The sequence below is a fragment of the Gobius niger genome, assembly GCF_951799975.1.
Source record: "Gobius niger genome assembly, chromosome: 16".
In the NCBI taxonomy this organism is placed as follows: domain Eukaryota; kingdom Metazoa; phylum Chordata; class Actinopteri; order Gobiiformes; family Gobiidae; genus Gobius; species Gobius niger.
Window position 1 is genome coordinate 20,620,291 of NC_136867.1, and position 25,133 is coordinate 20,645,423.

Consider the following 25,133-nt stretch of genomic DNA (forward strand, 5'->3'; position numbering starts at 1 on the left):
TGGATAAAGCATAATACCCCTTCTTTAAGCATTGCATTGTTGATTGCTTGTTTACCGTTTGAACTCACAAACTAGATTCGTCAATAGCGCCCCCTATAATTGCACAGTGTTGCCCTAATAATTGTTTGCTCGTCCTAAAAAGCGCATTGACTTGACACTATTGAGCCATTATTTTCAGCAGATTTCAATCCCACGATTTGACGTCTGAAGCATATATCGCGTATCCCTTTCAATCTTCACAGACGGGAGCGTTTCCATTTTATTTTTTTCACAACAGGTTGCATTGTGGGTAATGTAGTTTGGCCCCATCCTGTGGCTCTGGCCCCTCCATTCCTGCATGGTCCCAATCGGTGTTCAGCCAGCATGAGAACAAGGACGCAAACTGTCAATCATCTTTGTATTTTGAAACGAGTCCCTTATCAACACTTGGGTTTTCTTGCAACTTGTTTACTCTTGCCGCCTATTGGTTTTTGTAAGGAAAAAAAAATCGATGTATAAATTATGTTATTTTTATTTTTGCTTTTGTCTATATATTTTTTTTATTTGACCAATTATGATGTATAGATATTTATTCTAGCAATAGTCTTCCTATAAGATACTGTGCTGATGCATCCTCTGAGTAACTGAAATATATATATATATATATATATACATATATATATATATAGAGATGATAATAATCAAATCTGCAAAAGGATTTTCCTAATAAAACTGTAAACTGAGCGCTGCCTTATGTCCCTTTTTTTTTCAAACGCACACGCATAATGGACCTATACAAAGAAGCAAAGAGTATCAAGTTATGCTAATTTTGGTCATGAGGTAGCAATGGATTCCAGTTTCAGGCTTAAAGTGCACATGACACATTAGACACCATTTTTACTAAAACATAGTTAACACATTTATATTTAAGATTCTGCTGAAGATTGTACTCAGTTTTCTGTAGTTTGACCATTTTAGTGATGTGTATAGTTTCACTTCCTTATTGGACACAGACAGGAAGTGACAGGAAGTGATAACGACGGCATTGCATCTTCTGGGAAACACAGTTTTTCCACATTTTTTAGGTGAAATATAAACTTATTTATTTTTATTTTTTTATGTTTATTCACAGCAGATTGTTCAGTAGAAGTGAAAAAACGTCAGTCGTAGCTAGCGTTAGCATTAGCACGATGCTAACATGTAGAATCATGTTGGCATTCTCCGTTATTTATGTATTTATGGGCTGTTGTTCCACTTTGCCCCTACCTATGTCTTTTTATCTTCATTTAGTAGAAAACTATATTCATAATTCAGCATGTGTTAAAGTATTTTTTTAATAATTGGAGAAAGTTTAGGTTTTTCCCCCTTTACTGTTTCCAAACATGACCATATATGGGCGAATCCAGAGATTCGCTGTCTGTATAGATGAAGGCAAACAAAGATTTTAAGCTGTTGCTGTGCCAACCATGTTAAGTCAATGGGAAATGAGTCAAACTGCTGTGGAAGTTTACCTTTATCTATGTCACTTCCTGTCAGCAGCTTAAAAATGTAATAAAAATAACTTTTCTGCCAACTTTTCTTCATTAAAACTGCTGCATCACTGAAATGAAATGATAATTATGCCACTGATGTTATCCATCTAAACAAGTCATATGTTCAAAAGCATTAAAAGCTGTTATATGCACTTTAACTTTCCGTATGTAACTTGTTTATTTCTGCAGAGCCTCTGTACATTTCATTGCCAAGCTTTTAAGGAGAGACACGGAAGGTAGATGGGAAATTGTAACTATGTGGGCCGCTTTCTCAAAAGTATTCTTTATCTACAGGTGGCAATTGCGAAAATTAAAGCTGTGTGGATTTGATTAAGAACGAGACATAATATGTTTCAAGGCAAAGAAAGAAAATAGCTAAAACCATTTCTAAACAAAGACAAAATTACAATCTTCAATGGCAATGTTTGTCTTTCTTATCGTGTGTCCATAATCTACCGTAATGGTTTATTTATTTATTTATTTATAATATTCCCCTGCAGGGTCTCGCATTTATTCTTTATTTCCTTTCGTTTTTAGATTTGTTTAAAGATGCATGAACACATGGGGGTAGATGTTATGGTTATGCAATATCAATCTTTTAGTAAGTTTGTCTGGTCATGACAAACTGCCATGAGGAGGCTCTCTGGATGGAGAGTGAAACGTTTTTACAGGATAGGATTTATCACCTGGATGACTGAGAATTAACCTTTATATTCATTACCCATGCATGAAGTAGTTATTTAATGCAGTGTACAAAAGACGATGGATCAGATCTCTGTCATCAGCGAGAACTGCTAAAGCAAAGGCGTTTCTAGGAGAGTATTCGAATTAAACAGTTCCATTAAGGATTGTTTTGTCTCTTTTTATATAAGTGTCTGTAAATAGCTTACGTAATGGCCATTGTCCATTCAGTAAAAAATTATAAGCTGCTTTCTTCTTTTAGCCGCACAAAGAGACTCCCTTTAACCCCGTCATTCCTGCAGCTCGGGGGATGCAGAGCCGGAGCAGCAGTTTCCATGGAGACGGAGTGACGTTGCCGTGGTGTCACAACAGAGTGGTGTGACCCTGGTGGTGGGGACAGGACAGAGCCAGGATTAAACCACGACCAAACAAGGTCTGAACCAGGACTAAACCAGGGCTAAACCGGGGCTTAACCTCCAACACTGAACCAGGACTTGACCCGGTCTCGCCCTCGGCCGGTGGGGGTCACGGTGAAGGCGGGATGATTTTGTTTTGTATAAAGTCTGAAATGCACAATTTACAAAACTGGTGTTGTATCATTGAAGGCGTAAACTCCCACCTGAACCGACCACATGTTCTCCAGTCTAAAAGCTTCTTGGGAAAAGTGTCAAAATAACAATGAAAATGAGGATGAAAAACAAAGTGTCGTCTAGTGGTGTTGAGGGATGGGTTAAATGCATAGAACAAATTTCATTGTCCCCTCCTGGAACCATCACCTTAACATGGTGGAGGGGTTTGAGCGCTCGAAATGATCCTGGGAGTTTGGTTGTCGGGGGCTTCGTGCCCCTGGGTCTCCCAAGGCAAACAGGTCCTGGGTGACGGGTCAGACGAAGACCGGATCAGAAGCACCTTATGAGAGACCAACAGGCCCGGTTAGAATCATGAGGTCGTCCTTCCGTGGACCCACCACCTGCAGGAGAAGCCATAGGGGGCTGGTGCAATGTGATTTGGGCAGCTCCAATGGCTGCCCCCTCGACCCGGCAACGGAAAAGTGGAAGAAAATGGATGGATGGATGGATGGATGGATGGATGGATGGATGGATGGAAATTTCGCTGTACAACTCATGTATAATGACAAAATAGGGCAAAAACAAACTCCGGCCTATGGTCTGTAAGCTTTTAGATTTGGGTAAAGCCGAACTGGAGAAAATGAGCTTGGTTAAGGCGGGTGGTAAAAAGGTTAAAAATAATGTACCTTTTTTTTCTGTGTATGTATTTTCAGAAAACCTTAACAGGTATTTTGATCTGGGTACAATCATAATTGTCAGAATCATCTTGCAGGCCAGAGGAGGGCCTGATTTGGCCCCTGGACCGGACATTGCCTACCCCATGCACAAAGAGCAGGGGAAATTGGATTAAAGATATGCAACTTGACAGGTGGCTGTCGAGACACATTTTGAAAACTATAGACGTCTGGCTCACCATAATACATTAATCTACACCAAGGGCTAAAGTTGGATTTAACAAGTACTAAGCTCAAAGAGGAACTGAAGCGTCCAATGGCTACCTGTCTGAATGTTTAAAAGCACTGACCTGTGACCTAATGGATTACAAAGTCAGGAACAACACAGGCACTAACCAAAGAGGGCTTTGTGAACCTCTGGGTAAATCTGGAGACCATGGATTCTGCCATGTCACATCCTGAATCAAAAACGACGTGAAGGTGAGGCCGGGCGTGTTTGATGTTTTGAGAGAGACAGAAAGAGAGGAACGGGGGCACAAATCAGTGTGACTCATGGGCTTCCACCGAAAAAATGCTGCTGCACGCTGCCTCCTCAGCTGTACTCGCTCAGACGGGAAGAGAGGAAACACCAATCTTTAACAAAAACAAAAAAAAAGGCTTAAAAATAAACTTGGTGGTGGGAGAGAGCTGGAGAAGGTGCAGCAAATGTATAGACATCAGCATAATTTCACACATCAGTGGAAACGAGGCCAGTGCCGTGTCCTCTCTGCCTGCAGGTTATAAATAGACGTTGTAGTTATTATAAGATGATGAGAAAGGGTTATTGGAAGAAAACTGTGTCTTGTGTGGAAGTGGTAAGTAGGACTGTTCCTGTCAGACCAAACTATCAGACCAAATTATCTTTTCACAATGGAACTGTAAAAGCTTGGGGTAATGACGAGGAAATGGCTAGATGAGTGGGTCCGAGCATCTCTTGAGAGGTTTTCCCACGTCTGCGGTGATCAGGATTTATAAAAACTGTTCCAAGGAAGCGACATGGAGAACTAATGTGATGCTCAAGGGAAATGATTGAAGGCTGGAAATAATGTTGTGAGTAAAAAACACGATGCGACAAATGCATCTTTTTGTGATACATTATGCAGGATTTTAGATCCAATATTATAGCCTTGTGTCACATCTTTCCACCTATATCGTTTATTTTTTAGTGGCTATACACGCTATAAACAATAGGCCTATGAAAACATTTACTTCTATACATACAACTTGTATCACCACCTGCACTTTTCAACAATCGTCATTCTTTCCTTTGATGTTGGTGAGTGGAGGCCGAGGCCGGGTTTGACGCTTTTGTGTTTTCATCCTCTCATTTGTTTGATTTTTTCAATACGTTTTTACATTTTGGTAAAGCCGAACTGGAGAAAATCTGCTCGGTTTAGGTGGGGATTAAGAGGTATTTATTTTGTCCGGGTTATCTGCCCATGTATAAGGTCTAGATGTGGCACAGTGAGTTGCGTTGCCATAGTTACTGTCCTTACTGTCCAAGTGACGTCACTGGCAACTATGAATATGGGATGATCAAATCAATGCAAGCCTCCATAAGCAGCATTTTCAGCCTTGATGTCATAAAATAATCTATACCATGAAAGAAGCAGACGCTATGACTGAATTCTCACATCCCATATCGCAGGCTTTCATATAGTGCCCTCTTTTTCTCGCTCCACTCACACTCCTATGGCCTCTGCGTATACTGTCAGCTGTAGCAGCTCGTCTCTCTGTGTGGAGGAGTGGGCTCTCGGAGGATGCTGCCGCTTGTTTGCGCCGGGTCTGACAGGAATAGAAGGAGCGGCCCACACGCCTCCCCAGAGGAGACGCGCGCTCTGGTGGGCCTGTGGCGCCACCGTGCGCCCGCGCTGGTACTTATCGGTCCCTCTGGGGAGACCTCCGCAGGAACGGCCAGATGAGCGCCTCAATCAGGCAATGTGGTTATTATTCTAGTGGTGTTTGGAAACTTTGTTTTAGTTTTTGTTATATGAAAACAGAAATAAAGTGTGGGGGATGTTTTTTTATTTGCTCCTATGTTGGCTCTGACTTTATGGATGGAACAATGTAAACTTTTCTTGATGTGTTCTTGTCCGAAAGTATTTTTACGCAGAGATTAATCACAGCAATAAGTTGATTACATGCATATGTATTGTAATTAGCTACTATTTGCTTCATTATAAAACAGATATTTTTAATTCTTCTGTCTTTTTGCCATTAGCTCTGCATAAACATGTCCTTGTTTTGCTGGCTATGGAAATATGTGTTTGTTGTTGATAATGAATAGGCTATAACGTGCACAGTGCATCATGGCAAGCGAGCTAATTTTGGGTCTGCGTTGCTTTCCAAAAACGCTTCCTCCCATATCGCCACGAAACGACTCTAAATAAAACTCTGCCACTGAGCACTGATAATAGCGGTTGTAAGAGTGAGGTAGTGCTCGCTGGTGGCGCGGCTGCCGCTCGCAGGGAGAGGAAGCAGCGGAGAGGCGATGGGAGGGGGCTGAGGAGTGGACAGACAGCGGTATCCGAGGGGGAGGCGTTTGGCTCGGGGAGCGAACGAGCGGCGAGAGGGTGAGAAAACCAGCGGATCTGGCCCTTTAAATCAACCAATATCGCTACACGGAGCATATCCGAAAAAAAGGTGAGTTTCTGTGCTTGTTTTCCCGACCGTTTCCATAAAGGCGTCGGCCGCGAACCGTGTCACGATTTCTTTCTTTTTTTTTCTCCCCCTTTTTTGGATTTCCCCCCAGCCCCGTTTTCTCGCCGGCAGAAAGGGTGTGGGGAGGACCAGGAGGAGAAGGGGGCAGCGGAGATCGGCTCTCTCAAGCCTCTCGTGCCCGCTCGACTGTCGGACCGCGCGTCTTAAATCCAACCCGCTGGATTATTTTTTTCTTAACAAGTAGGCCCCCTTGGCATTTTTGCATAATAGCGGAAGATAAGAGGCACTGTCGCCGCTTTGCCTTCAACATTGGCTCGGAACATGTCACCACCCCGCTCCCTCACTCACTCACTCTCTCTCACACACACATACACACACACATATACACACACAGCTAAAAGGCCTGCATTCGCGTTGACATACTGTAAGCAGCCACGGCGCGCTACACTTGTGGGAGAAAAATATCATATGTGGCGAAGGCGTGCTGGTGTGCGTAAAGGGCGCGATTGTGCGTGTGTGGATAGCAACGGGAGAGTGAGAGGTACATGCTGTTCTATCCATCAAAAAATGCCCGCATTGTGTTTTCTCAGCAGCAGCAGCAGCAAACCCGAGCAAGGGGCCTATAGCGGAGAGAACACGTACGGCTCTGGTCGAGTACAGTAGGCCCTTAGCGGAGCAGCGAGGATCGATACGGGCATCATGCATATTTTCTCTCGCGCGGTTACAGGGGCTTGTCCACCCAACTCCCTGCGGCCGCTTGGTGGGATGTGCTGGCTCCGAAAAACGCAGAAGCCCCTCCGGTTTTTGGTCATTCCCGTTGCCTGTGCGCGTAATTGTGGCTAATTTTAGGGCTGGTATGGGGACAGAGATGCCCTAAAGACTGTGAGCAGGAGAGGGCTTCGATATGTTTTTTGAACTGAAAGGCTTCCATGTTTTGAGTGTAGGCCATAGTGAGTTGGGAAATTCAACAGGCTTTAGCATTTCAACTGATGCTTCTTATACTTGTAGCTGAATGAAATTGTTAGCCTATAAAAAAATGGCAGGTGTGAAGCTCACGTTAATGGATTGAACTGTCAACATGTGTGTAATGATGGTTGTAGAGTGCGTCTTTGTATTTCTTGGATTTCATTTGGTGACACCTCTGCCACTTTAGAGTAAATTTGAGTGAGAAAGCATTTCATTTTTGCTAAAGTATTGCTTCACAGTTCAGAGTTACCCTGGTTTTTGTCACGGTTTAGTTTTTGGATTTGGTCTGGGTCTCGCCCTGGTTGTACTTATAGCCAACTATTCTTTGGGTGATGATACATATCTTTTTTGGTGAACCACAGTCCTTTGGTGAACTGCAAGGAAAACAAAAGGCAGGCCTGTTGATCAGTATCTTTTGTTGTTATAAAGTGTAAACAAAAAAACTTCAGATCATCACATTGATCAGTTAAATGATGTTGTGGAATTCATGCTGTTTGTGCTGTGATATTATAACATCATATAACATAACGCTAAATGATTGATTTTTCAATTAGTTTGTGCTATGAACACAGAGCACATGCTACAACAATGCTTATATAAATGTAACTTAAAGATTTAAGGCAGACCTATTACAATTTTGACCATGTAATAATGTTCCCTTGACAAAGACATAGATGGAGGAGGACTTTGCCTCATTCACACAGCTCTGAGTAATCCTATTCACTTGGGTTGTTGCTTCTTTTAATGCCGAAACGCTCCAAGATGGAACACTGAACTGCCTTTGCTTTTTGAAAGTCCATAATCATCGTGCTCTACGGATTTGGTAGCATGTCGTTTGCATTGTTTTCAATTTTAAAATGTAAAGTGTCCATGCTGAGGCACCCAAAAGACCCTCAATATATTCAGGTTAAATTACTGAACTACTGCTATATAATAATTGGTTGCGATTAAGGTTGATCATGTAACAGAAGATTTATTATTATGCCCTAAACTTAAGTGTCGAGACCAAACTTTGTGTGTTTTGCTCCTACACTTGCAGACACATATTAAAAGCCCTAATTACAGACCTGAATCTCAGAGCTGCTCCACAGCAGGAGTAATTAAAGCCACTCTGTGCTCCTGGGAGGCACGGACAGACAGGGAGAGACTGTGGCGACACATCGGTCCCGCTGAATAAAGGGGGCTTTTATAAACTGCGTTTGGGACGTGTGTGTGGGCTGGGGGGTAAGGGGTGTAGGTTAGAGGGGACCGTCTTTGTGATATATGGGGTAGTGTTACAGGAAGTACTCACATTCAAAGTAGAAGATGTGGTAGGTTAGGCAAGGCAGCAAGGCAGTCATCACTTCATTATTATTAAGAATGAGATATGCACTTTCTCATATGACTGAGATTTCCAATGTCAGAATCGCTGACCTTCTTTTGCCACCAACAAACAATGGTGAAAGTGTATTATAACAATTAATTTGACACTCAAAGAGGCCTTATTAACTCTCTCCGTACTCAGTGGTAAGCGACTCTTGTACGTACAGCTGCCCTGGGGTAGACTGATGGACACGAGGCAGCCAATCTGCGCCCCATCAGCCCCACCAAGCACCTCCATCAACTCACTGAGACAACACACAGGCAAACAACACAGGCGAAGCGGGTGAAGTGTCTTGCCGAAGGACACAATGCACCTGCGGGAGTTGCCTCAAAGATAAGGATAGAGAGAAATAGCATGTGATTTGTGCCGTAATTGTTAGGTTGACAGTTTGATACTGCTCTTGAGAACAACACACTTCAGTCACATATGCAAGACTCGACATTGGTAATGTGTGGCTGGGGATTGAATTGTGTCAGTCAGGCCCAGGGCAATGTTCTTAAATAGAGTCTAACCTAGTCAAAAATGCGCTGGGTAATATTTTCTCTTGCGTTGTGTCATTTGCCTCAGTTCGTAACACTGTTTTTTGCTTCTTTTCCGAAGGAACAAACCAATGTGAGTGAAACAACCCCAGTTCTTCTCATTGGAGCCTCCACACGTCACTCCAGCGGTTTGTCCACTTCAGAGAGGGTTGAGTCCGCTCCCCATCAGAAAGGTGAGACACAACATTTGAGCCACAAGAAGCTGCTACACAAATTTGTTTGCTTGTTTTTCAATGCCTTTGATGCAAGAAAGGGAAATACGATACCTTTTTAAATATTCAAATATATAATAACATGTTCTTCATTACTATTATAGACGGTCAAGTAACTTCAGGTCCCCAAATTATCACTAGAGTAATTAACTTTTTAAATATAGTTTCCTGTAGTTACTGTGAGTTTTTGCACTTCGTGTGGCACCCTGAAGGTGGCGCAGTTGAGCTATCTCTGCTTCATCGCTACACTCTGTGATCCATAAACCAGACCAATCAATGAAGACTGATTCAAAGAGAGATTACACTTTTGCTTCTTGCTTTTCAATGCATTCTCAATCATCCAGACAGGTAATTTAAACGTTAAAACAAAACAACTGGACTCACATTTAAGAAAAAGATATGGTGGACTGTGTTTCTACCTGTCACACACCTGGGACATGGTTTGGGGGCATCACTGGGACGTCACCTCATACAGCTGCATGTGGTGGGCGTGGCAATTGCTTAAACCAGCCATGAGGAAACTCTCTAGATGGGGGAGTGAGAGATTGGCATCTGTTAAATTGTTAAATGTTAGTTCAGTTGTTTTGTTACATACTATAGAAGGCATTTCCACAATACAAGCCATTCTGTGTTTATGTTATAGATGTATTTCAGTTCTCTCTTAATTTTAAGCCCATGTTACTTTGAGGGTGAGTGATTGAATACAACAATTTAAAATGTCCGACATATTGTTCTATATCACTGGGGTAGGTAATGGCTGTCATTTTTCTGTACTAAAAACTGAAGGCTGGAGGATAAATCTTCTGATTATAGGCCAAAGTCATGCACCCCTTGTGTTACCGGTGTTGCACGTCACACATGACCTCACCAGGGTCTCGGGTTCCTTCTCTTGAACTCTCTTTTAAAGGAATTAACAATATTTGCTTTGTAATTATGGAGTACTTCAACAATCTCTGATGTGCACAGTCATACCTGAGGATCTGTGCTGCTGCATGGTTGACTTTGCCCTCTGTCTGAGCCTGGCATTCACTATCACTGCTGTATTAGAATAGTCAGTTAATATGCTATAGATTTTCAATTACCATTGTAATATAAAAATATGTCGAGCTTATTTTCTCAAATAGATACACATACAAGTCTGCTCTGTGTCAAACTGCACTGACATACTGATATTTAACTTCCTCTTTTGATCCAAAGTCTTCTTCTTTCTCATGCATAACAGTGTTTTCCCCCCTCTTTGCTGCAGTTTTCTTAGGTGTTGGTGTCTTCTGATGGATCAGTATGTCTACCACTAACAATATCGCCCAGGCCCGGAAACTGGTGGAACAGCTTAGGATCGAGGCAGGAATTGAACGCATTAAGGTTAGTAATAGTTCTAACGTAATCATATAAAGGGACATTGGGACTGATATGGAACTGACCATGATATCTCTGGGCAGGCAACACTGTTAAACTTACATTATGTGGCCCTTAAAGGAATAGGCCACCGTTTTTACATACTAAGATATGCTCTTACCTCACTTTAGACGTGTTAATATATCCCCGTCTGGTCTTTGTCCGTGCGCTCTGCCAGGCAAACGGAGCACATACGCAGCCTCTCCCACATGTCATATAGCTCCAAAAAAGCTCACGATAGAAGCTACCAAGCTCTTCCACGTGTTCCCTATTTAAATAAAGTTACGTGAAGTGTTTTCATGCGAAGTATATTTACACAGAAATGTAGCATGTCGATTTTATAAGCAAATAAAAAGGGGGACTATATTGTGAGGCGTAATGATACGAAGAGTAAAACGTCCGCGCAGTAACTCCTAAAGGTTATTGACGGAAGTGAGCGGGGGAAGTCTTTAGGAGTTACTGCGCGGACGCTGTGCTCCTCGTATCATTACGCCTCACAATATAGTCCCCCTTTTTATTTGCTTATAAAATCGACATGCTACATTTCTGTGTAAATATACTTCGCATGAAAACACTTCACGTAACTTTATTTAAATAGGGAACACGTGGAAGAGCTTGGTAGCTTCTATCGTGAGCTTTTTCGGAGCTATGTGACATGTGGGAGAGGCTGCGTATGTGCTCCGTTTGCGTGACAGAGCGCACGGACAAAGACCAGACGGGGATATATTAACTCGACTAAAGTGAGCTAAGAACATATCTTAGTATGTAAAAACGGTGGCCTATTCCTTTAAAGAAAAACCTTGGACACCTTTGCACTAGTTTCTTGTTAGGATACAGAAAACAAAAAGGAATACCAGGTCCATGAGACTGCATTACATAGAATTACACTGCTGTGATTCGGGTCAAGATGAACCAGATTTACTATTACCACGATTATAAAGGGCTACGCTAGGTTAACCTGAAATCTTTCTTGTGAGGTACATGTAAACTCACCATTGAAGTGAGGAAGGCAGAAGGACGGAATCGCATCCACCCAAAAAAACAATTACGGGTCTCCGAAAGATGACCAATGTGTTGTCGCTGATGGACATTATACATGAAAAGTCAAGGACCAAATTGCATCTCATGATTAGCTCATCATGACTTCATTTATGAATGTGCCCCTTAAACACAGTGCATACAAAACTAGGCATTGTAAACAGAGCTGGCTAACTTGCAGATCTGAGCACTACAATGATGGAGAAGACGCTAAAACAGTGGTTCTTTCGCAGTGGTATGTGCATCCCTGCTGGTACTCAGGTTTATTTAGGTGATACCCAGGGTCATCTGCAATTCTAAACTAATAATTTTAAATTGAATGTTTAATTCATAGATACTTGTCTCCATGCTTTAGTAATGCATATAATGTAAGCGATGTGGGTTTTTCTTCTGGTTTTGACAAGGTGTACACACAGATTAGAATTAATGTGTAAACATTTTTGTGAATTTATGACCATTTGAATTGATCAAAGTGGCAATTGCCAATGGATATCTTTGGTCGAATGTCCAAGAACTCCTGTTTACCAAGCCAGTACGTGAATTCTAAAGATGTTACCAGGATATTTATACAACTTATCAAAAAGTTGCAACGCTTCAGTTTAAGGGGCACATTCATAATGAAGTCATGATCAGATCATTTCAGTCGTAAGTTCACACAAAGCTTGGTCATTGGCTTGGTTTCTTCGCAACAAAGAATTCATCATGATCATGATGATTAATCATTATCATTAGTGAGTTCGTTGCCTCAGTTAACAGTGTGAATTAATGAGTATTTCATTGTGCAGCATCATGACCTCACATGAATTCATAATGAAGCGTTTTAAAGACAAAAACAAAAAAATCTCAGTTGTTTTCTTTCATTATGTCAATTATCGTGACTGAAAATGTGAAATAGTGACTTCCCTAGCTGTGATATTCTTACTATTATACCATGAGATTGAAGCACTGATCTTGTTGTGACTTGACCTGACACCTCTCTCTCCCCCTCTCTCTTTCTTAGGTTTCTAAAGCAGCCGCAGACCTGATGAGTTACTGTGAGCAACACGCTCGTAGCGACCCTCTGCTCGTTGGGGTGCCCACCTCCGAAAACCCTTTCAAGGACAAGAAACCCTGCATCATCCTATAGCTCTCTTCTTTTTACCTGTATACTCAATAACAACACACGCAGAAACACACATATTTGCACATTTTATCTGATTTGACCTCCCTAGTTTACTTTCTTTACGAGAAAACACAGCTCTTTTTTACAGGCCCTGCTCTCTTGCATTACACGCACTCCCAAAATAGCCTAAACACGCCATACTTCGTGGCTACAGATAGGGGGCGGCAAGTATCATGTGCTCCCCTTCTTCAAAGCTGTTTATCACTGTTTAAAGGTGCTTTGGTAGTGTTCATTTGCTGGCCTTATCAGCAAATAAAGGGATCTTAAATGCATAACAAGGTCCTTTTTGGTGAAGGATGGACAGCTGCGCCAAAGGCAGAGGGTGTGTTCAGGATTCTGCCAATGAAGCTAGCATCTCACACCAAAAAAAGTTTTAGAAATATGTTTTGGACTCTTACAACCTCATGATCATGATAGGAAAGAATAACTTTGGAGCAAGTGGCTAAAGCCTTTTTCATTTTATTTTATAGAGCTAGCATGGTCCCACTCAAACCTGGCTCTGGGTGTCTCTGCCTGTGACCTACCCAATATGGCCGCCTACAGGCTTCGGCCAAATCTCCAGCTGTGCCAAACTTGTACAGAAATTTCTCCACTAGATGCAGGTGTGCGTTCACACGTTTCTCTGTTTCTTCAATGTCCGAGGTGAAAACAGCTCTGCGCCTACGTGTCCGTGAGGAAAAACACAAAAACCTGAATCGTTTACCGCATTTTTCCTAAGAGTTTGTGGAAGAAATGTAGATTTTGATATTTTGTTGAACTTATCAGATAAAGTTTAGCATTTTTTGTTGTTATTTTGCAGTATTTTTGAGTGTTTCCCCCTGGTGGACCGGGTTTCACGTTTTAACGAAACTACATCGGTCCTAGTATTGACCCAGGGGGAACACCGCATACAGTTTTGCTACATATCACGCCTCCAATAACTTTACTTTGTATTGAGGGTGATATTTCAGACAAGACATGCCCCCCCCCAACCCCACCCAAAAAAAAAAAAAGTATCCCGGAATATGAAGGCACCTTTATGACCTTTCTTCCCCCTATTGGAGGTGCAATAGTTTGCATTGTTAGAAATCTCCCCATATGAAGGTGCTTACTGTTTTGTTTTGAACCGGGTTAGACTCCTGAAAATGTTTCCCTAAATGCAGCGTGTCTTCTTTTTTTACACCCTTCCTCTTCCTCTACGACTTTCCTTCTTTCTGACAAACCAAACTTGATTGTAAAAAACAACAGAAGATAAAAAAAAAAAAGTATGAAGTTGCGACAAACAAACTAAGTGTATAAACTTTCTTTGAGACGTGCAGAAGTGATCATTTGAGAGTAGCCGTATTGACTTTTCTTTTGAGTTTCTTCTTTCTATGGAGTCCATGGATCCTGGTCAGTTGAGTATTACCCTGTACAGTGTTTGTAAGATACAAGATCTAAACACGGCCTCCCCTCTGTGGATGTTCAGTTTTATTTCATTTCTCCCCGTTTCTCCATACCAGTCAACGTTTCCGTCATCACCTCTTATTCTTTGACCATTCACGTCACTGAGGCTTGAGAGAGGAGGTTGGTTTTAGCGGCATTCACAAACGGAGAGGATTTGTCAAACCCCATGAGGGATCGAAACGAAAGCTTTAGTTTTGTTTGGGGATTATGTACCGATGATGGATGCAGCAGTCCTAGGATTTCCCTTAAATTCCTAATTCGTGTTGTCTTATTTGAGGGCAAAATGGTCAATCGTTAGTCATAGCATTAAATAGAAAGAAGCAGTTTGAAATCCTCATTGAGATGACTTGGAAAGAAGATGTTTTTCGATGAGTTTAGGGCATAATTTGATCAAAAAATGACTTAAGCAACTATGCCATGAGGCTGCATTAATGGTTCGGAATCCACTGTTACATTTATTGTCCCAGTAGGAAAATGTGTCCTGATCCAAAACCAACCTTTTCCCAACAATTAGCAAAACCGGTTCCCCATTTTGTTGTATTGACCTCTTTGTTCTCAATCCAGACCTTTATTCCAACCTATACCGTCAATCTACAACCAACCTCTCCCTTCTCCTCTCTCACACTACGTCCTTTTTCTTCTCATTTTGTTTTGTGATCGGACATCTTCTAGGACAACTTTCACACGAACACGAACACTCCCCTTGCAGTTTGCCTTTTAGCTTGGAGGGTCAAGAGGCCAAAGTATTGACAGGGGATGATTGGTGACACACACGCACTGGGTCTCGGCCACCTTGTACACTTATCCTTTAGTGGTTTTGAGTGCAGGGCCGGGCTAGTTTGCCGGGTTAAGGGTTGTTGACGGACAGTACGGAGGCCCATCCCGCTGCGATTTGGCCTCCTCTTCTCTCATCAGCGGGGCACCGTGACCCACCTGCCCTCGTTCGAGGTGCGGAGAGGCGAGAGGTGTCATTCTCTATGGAAAGGATTTGGGACTTGACAGCTTGTAAAGATTGGGAGATTGAGTACATTTGTCAAGTTGAGGTAATGACAGGGGGTTTGTTGACTCCGTTCAGTATTGACCTTATGTAACAAAGCGCAGTTTTGGTGTGATGAACGGTGGTAGATTTGAGTGAGAAGTGAGACTAACTAAACATGTTTGACAGAACAATTTGCATTCCTCTTGTATAGAACAGCCTTCTTCGCGTTGTTGGTTTAATAAGAAAGATTCTTCTCATCTAATAAGATTTGCTAAAGCCTTTTCAACCTAGTTCTGGAGACTGCTTTAAAAAGTACAAACAAAAGACTGTTTGCCCGCCTAAATGTTCCACGAACGCTTGTGTCTGACCTTTTGAGCACAGTTCCATTATCTTAACAAAATATCACACGGACCGAGGGCAAGTCAACACATTGTAATCATATGTAATTTTAGTTAATGCCTCAAGCTTTTATCTACCTTTGCTACTCCTGCAGAACGGACAGGACAGGTACAGGGAGAGCTCGGGTTTGAAAGGTCATATGTGCCTTTCAAACCCTTGAACAAATGTAAAAGAGATACATGACTTTACGCCTTTAACGCCTTTACTAAAAAATGGAATCTACTTTGAGATTTTTTACTTATGCATTTGTTTTAACATACATTGATTTTGATATCATTTGCGAAACACTGGATCAGCTCTATATCCGATACTCGGAAGTTCATTAGAGTTTGCCTGACCACATGTGCGTTGTGGATCTGGAGAAGCCGTTTGACCAGGCGACTTTTGGTGTCCTGTAGGGGGTTTCGGGACCTTTGCTAATAGCTGGCCACTCCCTGTATGACAGTAGTGCAGGAGCAGGTTCTGTTCATTACGTTTAGGAACAGAACTGGAGGTGTTCAGGATCTTTTCTGTGCTGATTGCCCTGATGGCGTTATCAAATCAGGACTTTCAGCCTGCACTGGTGTGGTTTACAATCCCAGTGTGAAGTGGCTTGGATGAGGGTTAGCAACTCCCAATCTGAGGCCAGGAAAAATGTATCTCAAATGGTGGTGTTCAACCATCAAGTTCTTGTTCATGAGTGAGGGAGAGTCGGAGCATGAGACTGACAGGCGGGCCACAGAGGGAACTGAGTCAAAACGCAAACTCTATTTACTTGCTGATCTTTGTTCCTACGCTCACTTATGGCTATGGCGGTCATGACTGAAAGTTTAAGATTACAGATAAAGGTGGTCAAAGTGAGTTTCTTCTGCAGGGTGGCTGTGCTCCCTTAGGGGGAGGAGCTTGGTCAGTCAGGGGAATTAGAAGTAGAGGAGCTTTACCTCCGAGTCCAGAGGAGTCGACTGATGATGTGGCTCAGGCATCTGTTCTAGATCCAGAAGCCTTGGGAGGCATTTTTGGCCAAAATATAGTTGATACTTAACTAAAGTCAACATTTAATTGTGTGCATAGAATGTAAACAAATCAAAATAAGAAGCTGAAAGATTATATAATGTCAACCATCTTTTTTTGTAGTGTGTATGGAGTTGTCGGTCTTCTCTGTTGTGTTGATAGTACTGCTACAGCTGTGAATCCAGGTCACGGTCAGCCTGACCAGGACCAGGTCATGTGAGGCAGTGCGTCAGAGCGGCGTGCCTGGCCTGTGTGGCTCGTGGGGAAGTCAGGAGTGTTGCGACAGAGAGTCTGACATGCTTGTGGGTTATTCATTATTTTGTAATGCTAACATTAAAGGTAAAACATTCTTGTATTCTTCACAATCTTTATTTCCCCTGGGGCTACCATAGTGCAAAACATATGCCTTAGTCTTTTGCATTGATTTTGAAGACAGATGATGTATTGAGTTCCTTCTTCTCCTCTCATATGTTACAATGTTACAATCGAACATGTTTTCAATAAGCAAACATGGTAGTTTGGCAGTTTCGACTGTGCTACCAAAGGTTAGATTCAAGTCAATGCTATTTTTCATCCACCTGTCATTGACTTGAAGCTCCTTACTCAAATATGTTGCTCCCATGTAAACAAATGGTACAGTAAGCCTCTAAACAGGTGCGGAATTTTTGAAAAGCCTTTCCTATGATCATATTATGTAATGTTAAATTTACATGATAATCTTTGCTATTATGTTGTCAGACACTGCTTATTGTGATTTGCTTCCTTTTAAAAACCCCTGCTATTTATTGCCCAAGCTTTTGTTGCTTGACTTTGCCGTTGTCACCTTTGTGAGAAAGAGTGAGCGAAAGGGCAGCTGATGTAATAGCATAACAATGCACGGTGAAACCTGAGTATTTTTGCATGCACCCTGGACCAGAAAGTCCTGCAGGATCGAGGAGGAAACCTACAGTATTTATAATGCCTTCAGAAGAGTTTTTCTATTTAACTAAGTAGCAGTTACATTCTCCAAGCATTTACATTTATTTATGAACTCTAACACTGCACACTGAACGCACTAAATGAGGTGAATGACTCAAAATTGCATCAATTAAGATAATTTATCCCGAATTTGAGTCGACCGGTCTTGAAATGGAACAAGCAGGGTTTTTTATTCATATTTTTGTGCCTCATGTCCGAGCAAAAGACTTTAGTGTGAAAGTTTGTTTAATTGTAAGTGCTTGTTGCCATGGTGATCTGTTTAAGACGTACTCAAAATCAACATTCAAGCACTTTGAAGTCATTTATCTCATTTACAGAGGTCATTAGTGGATCAAACATAGAAATTTAAAAAGATTTTGTTTTATTTTTGAGCATGATTTCGTTGCAAATTACATTTTCAGTATCGCCATAGTAACATGTTGGTTGCATTAGTTTATATGAAGGATTGCAGCTGCAGAAACAACACCATATTAATGCACAATCTCCACATACACTCAAGTTGTCCTAATCATGTCTGACATCTATTTTCAATTGTTTGTTATTATTATTATTATTATTTTATTTTTTTTGTCATTTCAAATCATTCCATTGCTGGTTGGGCTTACAATCAGAGATCCTCCAAACTGTTTTCCTGATTGGGTTGGTTGTTGCCTTAAAGTGGCGCGTACACGATTACGCGCTGGTTGTGAGGTTGCCAGATCCACACACACACACACAAAAAAATCCGCTTTCTTATCATGTCCGGCGCACGGCACAGAGGATGCCACCGGGGTTGTGACAGAACGCGCGCCCCCGGATCTTTCGGCGTCTGCCGGAGCTATAGGAGCAGATTCCTACATGTCGGCTGCGTCGGCTCTGAGCCCTTCCGCGTTCTTGTGTTTGGATCTCCTGTGTATGCATACTGTATCTTTTTTGCCTTGATTATGAAGAAAATATATCTACTTTTTGTAACTGTTCTCTGATGTGCCATAGCTCATGTTTTCTTGCACACTGTTAATATTTTGTGGATATTGCTGTTAAAAAAAAAAAAAGATATTGAGAAGTAGATAACATTAATAAAAAGATGATATAATAACAGATAAGTGATCATTCTTGCTTGATTTTTCCATACAATTTATAGTCAGACTCACAATACCTGCCTACAATGACTGTTTCACAAGATAAAACATTTACAGACATGCACACTTACATCTGTGAGGCATAATTTAGTATGGGGGGCATTTATCAACTGCTGGAAGACAGTACAGCTATGTATTATTGGCTATTTGAAATTGCCTGTATTGAAGTATTAGGGCCCCAAATCTGATTTGTAAATGAGAAAATGCTGCACTATCAAAGGACGCTGATTCACTTTTGTGCATGCTGTTTGTTTTGCCCTTGAGCAAACGCTTAAATGCCCCCCTCAGTTTTTGCACATTGACAGTGGATTGATGTTGTTGCAGCAGTAGATCAACAAAACAAAAATAATAGCTAAAACTTGAAGTACTTTCAGTTATTCAATGCAGTATTGGAAAACCTCTTTGCATGAGAGACCAAAAACAACATGACAATATAGCACATACTCCCACAAACATACAATACAACACAAAAACCTAATGAGCATAATACAGAGAAACAAAACAATAAGGACCAACTCTGAACACAGGATAATCTCGCTCAAACAACCCTCTCCCCTTCCCAATCAGAACAACACACAAACATAAGCAGTCTGGTTTAAAGGTGTATCATGAGTCCCTCCCTGTTACATGTGCATAAGTTAGTTATTAGCTTGACAAAGTAGTGACAGATCCACTTATATAAACAAGTACAGATGACTACTTGTAAAACCCTCATGTACAATTATTCCTCACTCGACTATTGTTTTGCATGGACATAACCTTATCTCAAGCACAGACTGACTGTCTTCTTCCTCCTGTGCCAGAAGTGCATGTTGTTTTTCTCGCACACAGCTGGACACATGCACATGTCCGTAAAGTACAGCGTGTGCCGTGCAAGAACTCCCTCTCAACCCTCACAAAACAAAGACACAAGGTGAGGCCTCCCACTTTCTACCATTTCCCAAGAATGCCATTGTCAGGAAAGACAACAAAAAAAGCCTGTCTTGAACCATTGTGCAGCCTAATACCTCGGGTCTGGTCTGAGAATTCAACCTTCCAGCTGCTCTCATGCAAGTCCAAGCCAATCAAAATGGAGGCGGGTGCACGATAGCCAATGGCAGCGCAAGCCCCCTCCTCTGTCCCGCCCGCTCTGCCTGATAATAAACAAACAGGAGGCCCATGTGCTTGAATGTTCCCCCTGTCTGCCTTGCCCCCAGGCCTAAACATGTGAGACAGGGTGGAGGCTATAGGGGCAGAATAAACCGCTTGTGCGTGTGCTCTTTGGCGTGATATCTGCTGCCTCTGCCACACAATCATGTTTCTAAACCATTAAAAGTTATGAAATGACACTTTCCTTGCAGATGACTTATGGGAACAGAATGCTCTGTCCATTGGCACAAAACATTCTGCCTCCACCCCTATAACTCCTTCTCCTCTATTGACACTAACAGGGCAAGCGCACGTCTTTCCAACCACAGAGTTGCGTGACACAGCTGAAACTGCACCTCCATGACGCATGCACTTGAGTTTGTTTTGAAACTGAAATTAGATACTTAGCAATACAATGCAATATATTGACTTATGAGCCTAAAAATAGAAGTGTGAGGAAAATGCATGAAATAAGCCTAATTCAATGAGTTTGTTTTGATAGCATGTGTAAAGTAAAAGCTGTAGTAGTAGTAGTGGTACAAGTAACAGTTGCAGCAGTGTTAAGAAATAAAAAAGTAGTAAGCAAGAAGTAGAAGTATTTACAGCACAAATCAGAGTGGAAGAATGCAGATTTTGCTGTTTTTTTGCAAAGTGAAGGCATTTTCAAATCAAAAACATGGACTAAGCCATTTAGGAAAACATAATTTATTCACTTTTCAGCATGAAATAAATAGCTATGAACATTTTACAATCAATAAATTAATGATATAACAACATAGTCAGCACAAATGGTGTTTTACAATAGACTTCCCCCAAACGAGGCACATAATGCTTTGAAATATTAAATAAATATCATTTTTTGCATGTTTTTTTCCTCCCCTCTCTCTCTCAGTCTGTGCTTGTTACTTCAACATCATTTTCAGTTTCCATGGCTCCTGCGCCGGTCCGCTCCTCACGCCCAGTCTTCGCTAAATAAAGACACAATTGTACATGCATACCACGCATTCACTCCCTTACAAACACGCACACACACACACCTTCTCTGTCTTTTGGTCCCAACGGCTCTCCCGACTCAGACCGGAGGAATGCTATAATGGCGAAACTATGCCCCAAACATTCCTGGGCTTTCTCCATCGAGACACACAGGCCGCGCCGGTAAGGGCATCAGCCACATGGGTGTGACGTCTATTCACTGGCACCGCTCCGCTGCTTTTTGAATGGCACACGCCCCAAATGAGCAATGATTTCTGCAGAACGAGAATCCTCAAGCAACATTTCCTGTAAGTCCTGCTGCTCTCCCCGCATCAGTCAATGCCACGTCGGGTCACTCTTGCAGCTTCCGAAAGCCTTGAGTTAATCATCTGCTCCCCCTGATTAGATGCAGATTGTGTGGGTTTTCCTTCTGTTTTAGTGCTGAGCGAAGGGTCAGCGTTCTTGGAGCGCCAACTCAGGAATCCACTGGTCCATGCGTCTGCTCTCCTGGCAGTACGTGCCCACCTCCTGTAGCCTGCAGTGGTCGGCCTGTGGATTCTGAACAAAACAAAGCAACATTAATATTTGTTACTATTTGGAAAAAACACAAAATTATATGTTATTCATTATTAATGTAGATTATGTACACTTTTAGAAGTCTGTATTCAGATATAAATGAGCAATACGGGTAGTAGTGAGAGTGGTGAAAGTCGTAGTAATAGTACGAGTGATAGGAGTGGTATTCTTAGTAGTAATCTAGTAGTTATCATCGTCTTAGTAAATTAGTGCTAGTGATGTGAACTTTATATATGAAGCATTAGTCATAGTAGACCAAATACTATTAGAAACTTGTCTTTTACATAATGTACAGTGTGCAGTAGTAGCCGTAGTAGTAGGCCTATAACAGTAGCTAATGGGATTACTTGTTAATGCAGCCCATGCCCTGATTATGAAAACTTGGCAAGTTGCGGTAGTAGTAGAAGTAGTAGTGGTGTAATAGTAGAAATAGAAGTTGTTGTTGGTGGTGGTGGTAATAGTAGTAGTAGTAGACATCTGTATTTGACATGGCAAGATCAAAGATGTACCCGAACGCACCGTGACCAGTATGCAGTGGTAATCCCCGTGCTCCTCCAGGTTCCTGTTGGCGTCCTCGGCTCTGAGCAGCTGCTGTAACCTCCTCACCCCGGACACTCTGAGGATGGTGATGCCGTTGTCGCAGCAGAAGGCCTGCAGCAGCGTGAAGTGAATCTGCAGCGCCACGTCGTCCTCCTCCTCCACGTCCGCCGCCAGGACGCACAGGACCACGCTGTCGGGGTCGCTGCAGAGGAAAAGACACAGTTTTTAGTGATCCTGAGGGGCACGGTCAGGTGGGAACACACGAGGCGCTGCTACTTACGCGTTGAGGAGTTTTGCAGACTCGTAGATGCCGACTGTCAGGCAATCCTGTTTCTCAGCGGTGACTAGAAGCTCCTCCAGGGCCAGTCCGACAGAGTGCATTCTATAGAAGGAGAAGAAACGGATTGTTATCTAGTGTGTAAGCGTGCATGTGCAAATGCAATGCTCCTCAATAGTCTTACATGCGTCTACAAGAGATGTGGACATAGCACGTGGACTTACTTACATAATAATACCCATATTGACATCTCTATTTTGTGTGGCATGCAACTTCTCATCTTGCATATAGCACTTCCCCAGTAAGCTGTGATGTAATCCTGACAGTGTTGTGCAAGACGGAGTAGTAAAATCAGCCTATAACTATTTTGTGGCCATATGGCGTTAGGAGTTTCCCCATGCTTCCACTTTTGCAGATGGGCATTCCTCACTCGGGACAGTTACACGCGGGGGGTCAAAGGTGCACCTACATAACAGTTATAGAAGAACAAATCTTACCTGTTCGTTGTCATCACGTCGGATCCAAAGCTCTCCTCGGGAATCATGATTGCAAAATGGAAGTGTACTCCTAAAAAGCGTGCGCAAAAATCAGCGTGGAAGGCTGTTATTCCAAGCGGAGCGACAGAGGATGCTCAAGAGAGTTTTCAAGCGTGTTGTGTTGGTGTCTGTGGGTTGCAACACAAGTCTTTATACCGGGGAAGATCAAGAGGGCGGCACCGAAACCGGAGCAGCGTTTCGATTGGCCCGGGTCCTCGCTGATCCTGCTCTGTGCTATGCGCCTGCAACTGAGTGAAATACTTAGCACAACAAAGCGCTGGCACTGGGCTTGTCAATGTCATGACGACCAGCGTGGCTTCGTGGCCATTGTTATGATGTCACCTTACAAAGCGCAATCAGACTTTTGCTTTTGGTAGACAGATATGAAGGGACTTAAAAGGAAGACTGGTGATTGTAATTGATCTTTATATGAGAAAATTCGAGGATAAAGTTATAGTTGTACAACAGACGCTTTTATAATAAAGGGCGTAAAGACTGACCTCTAGTGGAAATCAAAGGATATGCAATACTGCTCTTAAACTTTAGTTCTATGTTATCATATAAAACCAATAATGAAATGGACAATCAAAACGTGGATCTGCCCCGAATGATTGATGACTTATGCAGCTTGAAGCCATTACATTGTGCCTGTAGTCACCATTTAGTCCCATAATAAGCAAATATTGACTAATAAGAAAGGAAAGGATGATTGTAATTGTTATGCTAAAAATGTTTGTGCAAGGATACTGGTAACAGCTGTGCAACAAAGAGACTCATTTGATTAACAAAGACTTACATCATCGACTTTGATATATCTTTGATCAACTAATATCATTTCGTGCAAAATTAATCAATCAGGTTTGAAGCTAAATTAAGCTAAATGCATGAATCAGATGGGATTAAGTAGCTTCAGTGTTGGTTGTGGGTCTCAAAATGATTGATATGTTTGGTAAACACTCATCCCCCGTCTGTCCTGCACATGGCATGACCCAACATGTCGGTTTACTTTCACTTTCATTGCATTTCCCCCCAACTTTTTATGGCATGTAATGGTAAATGTATTAATGCAAGCAGAAATTACGATAGCGTGTTATTTATTTTAATGATTTACCCTGAAAACACACACGAATTATCTGTATAAACAATCTTGCCAAATAAACAAAAGTCAATTTTTGATCAAAATCTTTGTTTCTTAGATATTAAGTGTAATGTGGCGCACTCAATCATTTTCATTGGAGAGTCACGGGAGGAGTTATATCATAAAATGCTAATTGATCGTTATTAAATGAATGCTCTGGAAAATCACGTTGCGCAACCAATGTCAAGGCGGGTGCGTGCCCTCTAGTGGACATTTAGAGCAATAAACTGGCAGGACAAATTCATGACTGTCCAACAAAAGAAAGTTGTTTTATTTGCATTTTGGCTTTGCTCTGCTGATAAGTGTTGATTTGTATTTGATTCAGGCTATTAACATGCAAATCAGCACTCAGCAGTTTATTTAACATCACCCTGCAAGTTTTGATGACATTACTGAGTAAATAATGAAGGTGACATAAAACCAGTGTGACTAATTTGCAGCAAAGTAATACTCAAGGCAATAAACACACTCAATGTAAAGGGACAGTGTTTCAGTATGAATGGAAGCGCTATAACAGTTTACTTTGTACTTAGGAAAACATTAGGAAAACAGACTTTCTAGTTTCTATGGCTGAATAGCTTTATCATTTGCAACAGCCTGTAATATAGTTGTATTCCTAGGGTTAAGTGATTGAAAGCAAATGTGGGTAGAGTAAGGTTTGCTTATGTTAGTACAAAGTAATGACCCCATCTAAACACTCAAGAGATAAAACTGGAGAAAACTCTACTTGCGACTGTAAGCGAGTGCTGAGTAACTGTTGGAAAGTATTATTTTTATATCTATTTATGTTTCAGTAAAGACATAAGTTTTGAGAAACAAAACATAAAATAAAGTGAAAATACTGACATTTCCAAAGACAATGCCATAAAATATATCTAAAAATGAATAATTTTTAAGTATAAGGTACGAAACACAAACTAGGCCTACAACAATTTTTTGTGATTGTTTTCTTTTTTTGGTACTGCCTCTGATGAAAAGTAGTTTTAGTTGCACCTCAAACACAGCAGGGGTAACAGAGAAGTTGATGGTGCTCATTTGTATTGGATTCAGGCCATGAACATGCAAATATAAATGAACAGGCAGCAGTTTATTAAACATTAATCTGCAGCTTTTGATGACATTATAAGTTAATGATGCCTCGTTACTCTCTTTCCGGTGGCGAGAGATCCTTTAATATAAAAGTGTTTAAGATACTCTGCGACGCAGAAGAGCCCTATGGAAGTCCTACAAGCAACAAACACACCTGGTGTAGAGGGACAATGTTTTA

The 25,133-nt window shown here is 41.7% G+C and overlaps 2 protein-coding genes across 3 annotated transcripts; one reads left to right on the forward strand and one right to left on the reverse strand.

The window, feature by feature from the left end:
* Nucleotides 1-6,181: 6,181 nt before the first annotated feature.
* Nucleotides 6,182-14,699, forward strand: gng7 (guanine nucleotide binding protein (G protein), gamma 7). 2 transcript variants are annotated; one of them, XM_079572938.1, is made up of 4 exons: nt 6,182-6,375; nt 9,065-9,176; nt 10,462-10,577; nt 12,649-14,699. In XM_079572938.1, the coding sequence occupies exons 3-4, from the start codon at nt 10,497-10,499 to the stop codon at nt 12,772-12,774; spliced, it is 207 nt and encodes a 68-aa protein (XP_079429064.1). In that variant the 5' UTR covers nt 6,182-6,375; nt 9,065-9,176; nt 10,462-10,496; the 3' UTR covers nt 12,775-14,699. The 2 variants fall into 2 exon arrangements, with proteins under 2 accessions (XP_079429064.1, XP_079429063.1); XM_079572937.1 differs by lacking the exon at nt 6,182-6,375 and adding an exon at nt 6,517-6,676.
* Nucleotides 14,700-20,612: 5,913 nt separating this feature from the next.
* Nucleotides 20,613-22,841, reverse strand: LOC306975411 (growth arrest and DNA damage-inducible protein GADD45 beta-like). The gene is made up of 4 exons (XM_079572940.1): nt 22,690-22,841; nt 22,196-22,297; nt 21,895-22,117; nt 20,613-21,357 (listed from the first exon to the last, which is right to left on the reverse strand). The coding sequence occupies exons 1-4, from the start codon at nt 22,734-22,736 to the stop codon at nt 21,253-21,255; spliced, it is 477 nt and encodes a 158-aa protein (XP_079429066.1). The 5' UTR covers nt 22,737-22,841; the 3' UTR covers nt 20,613-21,252.
* Between the last annotated feature and the right edge of the window lie 2,292 nt (nt 22,842-25,133).